Source organism: Triticum aestivum, chromosome 6D, assembly GCF_018294505.1.
Source record: "Triticum aestivum cultivar Chinese Spring chromosome 6D, IWGSC CS RefSeq v2.1, whole genome shotgun sequence".
Classification (NCBI taxonomy): domain Eukaryota; kingdom Viridiplantae; phylum Streptophyta; class Magnoliopsida; order Poales; family Poaceae; genus Triticum; species Triticum aestivum.
The window spans coordinates 68,449,029-68,457,884 of NC_057811.1; the positions used below are offsets into that span (position 1 = coordinate 68,449,029).

The 8,856-nt window shown below is 45.5% G+C and overlaps 1 protein-coding gene across 1 annotated transcript; it reads left to right on the forward strand.

Moving 5' to 3' along the window:
• The first annotated feature begins 7,225 nt into the window (after nucleotides 1–7,225).
• Nucleotides 7,226–8,568, forward strand: LOC123141192 (uncharacterized). Its single transcript, XM_044560405.1, has 3 exons — nucleotides 7,226–7,690; nucleotides 7,779–8,107; nucleotides 8,295–8,568. Exons 1-2 carry the CDS (start codon nucleotides 7,613–7,615, stop codon nucleotides 8,082–8,084), a joined length of 384 nt encoding a protein of 127 aa, XP_044416340.1. The 5' UTR covers nucleotides 7,226–7,612; the 3' UTR covers nucleotides 8,085–8,107; nucleotides 8,295–8,568.
• Nucleotides 8,569–8,856: the final 288 nt, after the last annotated feature.

The following is an 8,856-nucleotide window of genomic DNA, read 5'->3' on the forward strand; positions in this document are numbered from 1 at the left end:
CAAAGTTTCCTCAATTCACAAGAGTTGTGAATGGTTGTTCGAAACTGTGGCAGAAAAGTTCTTGCCACATTTCGAGGGGGAGAAAGAAATATGAGATATCTATTAAAGAAGAATGTGATCGTCCGGGGGAGTACGACGATCATAATAATACCCCTAAAGAAAAGAAATAGCTGTATTCCTGGATCTTTTACAGTTCCAAAAGCAGACTAAGGAATGCTATGACGGTGCTTAAAGTGCTATAAAGAAGAAAGTTTTAACAGAATAAACCCAAATAATAAAGTTTAAAGATACGCCATTTTTAGTGAAGATGGAGTAATCTGGGGGAGCATGTTGTATGACCTATACAACACTTGATGTTAGCTCTATAAAGGATGAATGAGTACACATGGATCTTGTGACACAGGTCCGTGTAAAACCTATTGCCTCTTGGAAATAAAAGACTATAGAATTAATTTGCCTCTTGGCAATGACAGAGCAACAACAGCCCCATATGAAAGAAGTGCCAGTACCTGAGACACAGATGGTCTCAAGGAATGAGAAAATCAGATACTTCTGATTACTATAAAGTTTATGTTAGTGAAATTCAAATCGAGGTTGATCCCACCTCATTTAAAGCGCTCAATCGAGCTTAGAGAAGTGTCTGTTTGTCTAAATGATAAGAGACTATGTGAGATGAAATAAAATTGGTGAATCCCGACAATGTTTGGGACTCATAAGTAATTTCCAATGGAGCATAAACAGTAGGCTGTAAAAGGTCTACAAGGTCAATGTGACTCCAAAGGAAATATGTAAAGGTGTAAAGCGCGACTTGAATCGAAAGATTTTGTGCAAAGAGAATGAACAAATTACAATGAGTGTTAGTGGCACATCATGACCGACATCATGATCTGAGTTACATCAGATGAATGTAAAGAACACAAGGGATACTGCTTCAAGAAGTTTTTTATGGACTAGAGCAAGTCTCTAGACAGTTGCATTTAAAGTTTAAAGAATCAGATGATATTTTGGGTTAAAGAAAATGGAAGGACAATTGTATTCATGCAAAGTTATAGAATGGGAAATTCATTTCCCAATCTGTGCATGTGGATGACGTCCTACTTGCTAGTGGTGATGTCAATCTACTTCAGGAGGAGAAAAGAAGTTCTTGTCCTCAAAGTTCAAAATTGCATTTCTCGGAGTGTCTCTCGTCATAAATATCGAGATTCACCAAGAAAAGAATAAAATGGAGTATTAGGAATGTCGCATGGACATGCTAACAAAGGTCTCTAAAGTATGCATGCGAGAAAACCTACGCCTGTTCTTATAGTCAAGGGTAATGGAACTGGAAACTATGGTGTTCCAAAAGTTGATGAGAAAAGATTGAAAACGGATATGGTACCATATGCTTCAGCTGTTGGAAGCTCAATATATTACCCTGACACAATTCACATATCCGGGTTGTTTTGGCAATATCCAGTCCATATATAGATCACTGGAATGGAGTCAAAGATATCGGCCTCGTGCTGAAAGAAATAAGTGCTCTCAAAAGATTGTGAGTACAAAGACAGGACTTGTGAAATGTATAGCGAAATCCACAATTGTCGCTAACTTTCATACTTGGAGGTTTTTGTGTGGAAAAGCTCCAAAGAATGAAACAATTATCATCAATGTGATGCAAAGATATTTTATAGCTTGATATGAGGCTGAGGGACAGGCAAAATGGTTAAGGAGACCTGTACCCGGAGTTAATAATGGTTGACAACATCGATAACCATTTTAAGTTGTTCGCTCCTATGACAATGAGTCAAGTGTTGATGCCAAACACACTGACACAGAGTTATGCGTTGTAAAGGAGAAAGTCCGGAATTATGTAGAAATGCTTGAAGCATAAAAGCAACAGACAAGTGTTTGCAGATCTGCTTATTAAAGGCTTACCGCCCAGTGTGTTCGGAGAACACACAGTCGACATGGGTTTTATGGTATAGTCTAAGATTTCCGGACAATAAAGGGCCCAAGGTTAAAGAATTTGTTTCAAAACAGAGAGGTACGTTGTGGCTGTCTGATTCTATCGGCAATTGAGCTGTGACGATGAAACATGTTCTATGTATTGATCTGTTATGAAACGAGTAAACTAAAAGTATAAGGTCAAAAGTAAAAGTTGAGATCAAGGGGGAGAATGTTAGGATGATCTCCACCGTGTGGGCCCAACAGCCCACCGGGCCCTTAGATCTGCGCCCTGACGGGGTGCTCAACTCACTATGGTTGACGGCCCCCTGTCACCTGCACTATATAAATAGGTGGGGGCCGGCGGCTCGCATCACGAGGTTCGTCGCGACGCCGTACACCCCACCTACATCCCCTATCGATCTAGGGTTAGTGCAGTGCTGACGGGAAGCACCGCCACTGCTACTCTGCCATCACCGGCCACCGTCACCATGGCCGGCACCAGGAGCTCCTCGAGCCACAAGAAGAAGGTAATACCTACCACCACTGTTGCCGGAATCCTAGCCTAACCGATCCACAGAATCTATCACTAATAACATCACGGTTGATTGCAGCCGCATGGACGATTGATTGTTCAATCTTGGCTCTACTCGATTCATGGGGTTAATTTGGTTGTTAAAGATAAAATGATAGCACATTAGGGTTTGATGACTGCATCATAGTCTCCTCCAGGGACTTGATTCCAGCGACCGTACTTTTTTAGGGAAAAGACAAGTATCCAACTTTATAAATAAAGCCATCACGGCAAGGTTCAGAGCATAATCCACAACAGTCACACCAGGTTCATGCAAGCAAAGCTCACCAGCGAAATACAGATCCATAGGATCAAACCAAAGGACACACATGTCTGGCAATAGAAACATAAGAACTAGATGTCTTTGACCACATGGGGCCTTTGGGGGACAGGGCGATAGCAGAAGCTCGAATTTTTGGGACAATCATGGCAATAACATCCACATCACCAGCATTAGTGAGAGGGCTCCATTGCTGAAGAAATGCAACCATTTTAAATAAGACATCAACAGGTTTATTAGGGAAAATATGCTCAATCGTAAATTTGTTACGAATAGTCCACAAAGCCCACGCAAGAGCATCGAATGCTATCCAAAGAACCCTAGCAAATTGGTCGGGGAGGTTTATGATAATAGAAATGAATTCATCCATGTTAGTTGGGTTCCAAGACACGTTCTACCATGATCGAACGCAACTCCAGCCAAGTTTAGCCAGTACACATTTGAATAGGATGTGTTCAGTGCGCTCTGTCAGGTCACAAAGGGAGCAGAACAAGGAGGCATTCCCGTTACATTCAAGGATATGGTAATATAGCAGGAAGTTTGCGCCCAATGGTCTGCCAAAGGAAGATTATGATTTTGAGCGGGATCCGAGCTCGCCAGAGGCCCTTGAAATGGGGGAGAAAGCCGCCCCTGGGAGAGCTTTGTGTAAAGCGATTTGACCGAGAATTTGCCTGAGGAGGAGTGGGGCCCAAATATCTGATCTGAGGTCTCCGAGAGCAAAGGTAGTCGGCAATAAGAGCATGCTAATCAACCAACTCCGCGGGAGAGAGAGTCTGGCACAGGCCCATGTCCCAATTAGAGGAGGCGAGCTCACAAATAGAGATCGCCTAGTTGGAGTAGTCAGAGAAAATAATAGTGTAAGAAAGGCAAAGAGGTCTCGGCCCATCCACCAATCAAGCCAAAACCCAACTGAAGATCCAGAATCAAGTGAGAACTTCTGCAGACTACGAAACTCGTCTCGGATTTTGATAAGAGCTCTCCAAAACTGAGAGCCACCTCCAACGTTGGACATGAAAGGAGGACAATCGGGGAAGTATTTGCTCTGAAGAATTGCTCTCCACACACTTGAAGGGGAAAATTGTTATCATGATAGAAGTATCAAATAGTTGAAGGGGAAAATTGTTATTACCTTTCAGCTTACTGCACAGTACACCGACACGGAGTGTGGAACTCTCGCCTTCTTGGGCGGCACCTCCCGCTGGTTGGGTGAAATTTAACTCGGATGGATCCTATTATGGGGAAAATGCAGGAGCTGGCATGGTATTGCGTGATTCCCAGGGAGCCATTAGCTTTTCTGCGTGCAGGTCATTCTTCTCATGCCGTGAAGCTTTGGAGGCAGAGCTGAGCGTCTGCATGGAAGGTCTATCTTTAGCGATCTAGAGAAGTGACCTCCCGATTATCATTGAGATGGACTCACTAGTGGCACTAAAGATGATCCAAGGACAAGGCCAAGATAGATCGATTTATGCTTCCTTAGTTAAAGAGATTAGATATCTCATGTCCCTCCATGAAAGTTGTATTACTCATGTTAGCCGCTTACAAAATAAGGTTAGCGGTAACCAAGCAAATTTTGCTCGTACAAAGGGTAGAACCATGACTTGGATTGGTTCTGGACCCTCTAATGCAGTTGAGCTAGCCTCTTCTGATTGTAATCTATTGGTGGTTCAGTAATACGAGTTTTTCACTCATTAACAAAAGAAGTATTAATGATTCCAAGTCCCCCAATACTTTTAGGGCGACACATAATTTCCCATTTAACCATTTTGTATTTCTTTTTGTTATCCACAGTATTCCATAAGAAGGCATCAAAGCAAGCATGATTACTGTCGGGCAAACGGTAGAATCCCATAATAAACGTCGGGAGACTAGACAGACTCGAGTAAGAGTGACCTTGCCAACATAGGATTGGTAGCCATCGCACCAAAGGGCCAATCTGGCGCCAATTTTCACCGTATTTCGACATAGCCTCCCTCTTCCCCTGTCCTTTAGCCCTCCTTGTTCCGAACTTCCGATCTTCGGTGTCTTGGGTATCTTCGTACACTAGGATCGAGGTTGAGACAAAATAAAAAATAGTTGCACAATAATAGAGATAAATTTCAATTAAACTAATCATCAATCCCTTCTTAAGCATACATGGGCTGCGAGGCTATGCATCGACCCTTAGCCTGAGGGCGTTGATCACATATCACGATCAAATCACAAGCAGAAGACATTATATAAAAAGTTACTCGAAGATGAATGATTGAAAATCTTACAATGTCAGTTGATCGCGATGGAATATTGATTACATGTAATTAATATGATGAAGATGGAGACTATGGTGGTGGAGATGGCTATGGAGATGTGGTATTGATGATGGCGGTAAGGCAGCTGTGTAGATGGGAATGTTTGAAGAAAGAAGAGAATGGGGAAGCCCTCTAGTCATTAGGTCTTCCTCCCTTTTTATATAGAGCGGATGGGCGGAGTAGGTTTTCAGAGCATCTCTTATGTGATTTTGATTTGTTTTGCTTCTAAGGTCACTAGAATGATGAAAAAGCAAGGGAAGAAACCCTCCAGAGAGAGAGAGAGAGAGAGAGAGAGAGAGAGAGAGAGAGAGAGAGAGAGAGAGGCAACAACCCCAACAATATATCAAATATACCGTTGCATCTTGCATGCACTTTGTCCTATATGAAATATGAGAAATTTTGCTTTTTTTTATAAAGGGTGTTTTTATTGATTCATAATGAAGCATCAAGTGGATACAAACACAATGAGCGACACCTGGCCTCTGCATAACGAAGCATCAAGCGGATTCATGATGCCTGCCAAAGAAGGCTTGCCGCAGGTGCCTACGATGACCCAGCAGAACACGGAAGTACATGCATGCACATAGCCTTTTCACACCCATGGCCATCCTGCCGGTAGCAAAGGCAATAACCGCTGCATCTGCCGGATGACGACCACCACATGGGCTTCATCAACACTTGGCTTTGAGCAGGCTCACCTTGTCAGGGTCATGGCGGCAGTTGCTCCATTCCCTCGTCCGCTTGGTACGGCCGCAGCATGGCGATGCCGACTTGATCGGAGGAGGGGGAGCCACACTCCGTGTGCTTAGAGGCTGCCGCGCCGCTGCTTCAATGCGTCCATCGCCTCAGGAACGCCCAACGCCACCCAATCACTAACAGAAATAGAGCCCAGCCGCGGCTGTGCGGGCAAGCCCATGGAGCCAGCCGACGTCTGTGAGGGGAGGCCGCACGGTGCGAGGGTTGCTGGGAATATCGGATCGGGACGCCACCCGAGTCGCCCATGCAGAAAACGCGGGGCTGTTATCTCGCGAGTTTAATGGTATCGAGTGAAATTTTACTTGAAGATCCAGACTAACTCAAACAATTGTATTCTTGGAGTTGGAGAAGTTGGGAGAAACTTTCAATGCGGTAAAATGTAAGCCGGCCACAGTCACTATAAAACATACCGAATATGTAGCTCTAGTTACCATTTCTATGCTTTAGATGTCCAAGAAAAAATCTATGAGAGTTGATTTTTCTAATAGAGGCTAACATGCGGCTTCGTATATCATGTGGGGTTGCTGTCGGAGACCGTATTTGTTTCTAGAGGAGAATGGAGTTGTTTGGTGTTTAGTTTTGAGAATCAGATGTTTGGTGCGTGGTTGTGGTGTATTTACACATTTCAGCTCTGGTGTTTGTCGGTGGTGGTTGTTTGAGCCTCTTGAGAGCTTTTATTTCACGCTAAAACCATGGAATTGTTGCTATAACGTTCACATGTGCCAGCCCACGAATCCCTCGCTTGCTCAGCTCGGCTCCTTGCACCTTTCCCTCACTTGGCTTTTTTTCGCTCACCCCAGTGCTAGCTTAGAGAAAAATCTTAGCTATCATTTTTTATTTGAAAGAGTTAGTTTAATTAAAAGATGTTCAAGGATTTTAAACATATTGTGAATTTTAGAAAACATTCGTGAATTGAAAACATATTCATGGATTTCAAAAAATGTTTGCAAATTAAACAAGTTTTCAAATTAGAAAAGTGTCCACAAACTTTAATGATCACGACCTTTAAAAATATCCACGAATATAATTAATATTAATGAATCTAAAAATATGAATTTTAAAAATGTTTTATTACTTTTTCATCTGTTATTCACGATGGCTACCTTTTACTACTCTGTTTTTCTCACAGCCAGACCACTCACACCTCCGGAGTTCAGCTTAAAAAGCCCCCCACCCCCTGGCCGCAGGCCGTAATACCCCAGTCACACCGAGCCACCTCAGCCACCGGTCACTTCACTCCACATCCAGAGCGGTTGGACCAACGGAGAGGCGGCGGCGGCGGCCGGACCAAGGTACGCACGCGTCCTCTCCTCCACCCTCTCTCTCTCTCTCTCTCTCTCTGCCTTGACTACGCTGACGACGGCCTGAGTGTGCGCGGGACCTCGCTTGTGGCTGGGCGGAGGCTTACGGTGCAGGCCTGATTGCGCCGGCGGTGGCCTGTGGGCGCACGGGAGCTCGCTTGTAGCTGCATGGTGTCGATTTGGGTCGAATCTTGATTTGTGTCTTTGTGGCTCGATCTGTTTCAGGCACGGCCATGGATCTGGAAGGGAAGATCTGCAAGCTGGCTGCACGTGCAGCGGCCACCTCGCCGGCGCTGGTGAGGAAGGCTGTGGGGGGGCACTGGAGCGCAGCAGCGCCGCCCGCGCGGCCGCCGACGTCCTGATCTATCAGTTCCTGTCCGCTGTCTTCATCTTCTTCGCGACCGGCTTCTTGAACCTCGTCGCGGTCGAGGCCTGCGGCGGGAAGAACTGCACCGTCGTCTCCATCCTGTTCGCGCTCTCGTAAACTTCCGGCATGATCGCCCTGCTTCTCTTAGCGCCGGCGTGCGTGCTCTTCTTCCTGCGCGCCGCGTGCAGCAGCAGCGACAGCGAGGTACGTACTCCTCAGTCGCCGCCCCTCCCGCCCCGCGAAATCAACGTCTCTTCCATATATATGATGTCGATGATTGTCCATGTGATAGGTCAAGGAAGAGAATGAGGTCGAGGATCGCTCTGAGATCTTCCCGTGGCCCCTGATCTGGCCGGTGCAAGGGTTCATCACCGTGGCGACGTTGGCGGCACCCATCGCCTTCGTTCTTCAGATGTGTGGATTTCGAGAGGCTTCTTACTTAATCTGCGTCGCGGCTGTGTTGTGCTCGGTCCTACTCCTCGCCCTCTTCTACATCGCTGCTGCCGTGGCGATCTGGAGGATGAGTCCTCAACAGCGCAGCATCGCTGGCATGCTCAGGATGAGTCTCAGGCTAGCGACTAACAAGGTGGCGGAGTAGCCCAGCTTCACCTACGTACTCAGGTAATTATGCCAGATCGGTAGAAGATTGTGCAATTATCTAGAGCAGAATAGTGTTAATGTAAACCTAATTGTCATCTTGGAACAGCTAGCCGTACGTTTGAATCGTGTTGTGCGGTTTATTGCTACCGTTTAGTTGTCACCAACAACCTGCTGACCATAGGCCTTAATTTCATCATTTACTGGCCAGGTGCACAGGAAGAATTTCGAGGTGGCCGCAGAAGATGATGGAGATCGAGTACTACTATACTACTACCAGTGCAGGAGTGCTTCTGTTTCCTAGCTACTACTACGGTACTACCTATATATGTTGCTCTTGTGAACAATTAAGAGATGGACATGTCGATCGTGTGATGCGTAGTTATGTAGTATCTAGTAGTATATAACTTAGTCTCAGTAAGCTTGATTCGATGCGAGGTCAGAGCTGTCACTATGGCTGTTTGGTTAATAATATGAAGTCTGAACCGGACCTCTAGCATGGGTTATATTTACCTTACGCTCTGATGAAGGGTTTCCATTCTATGTGATCATATATCATTTCATTGCTGATTTGTATCCGTTTGGTTAATTACTTTGCTGGGCGTGGAATCTGACTAGGGTAGCAGCTAGCTAGCTAGCTGGGAGTGGTGTGGCTTCCCTTGTTGCTTTCGCGCTTCCGGAAATGGGCCCTGCAGCGGCCAGAGAGAGATGCATGTGCACCCAGCCCATCAGCGTCGATCGAATTGTCACGCGTCCCCTACAATTTGCACATA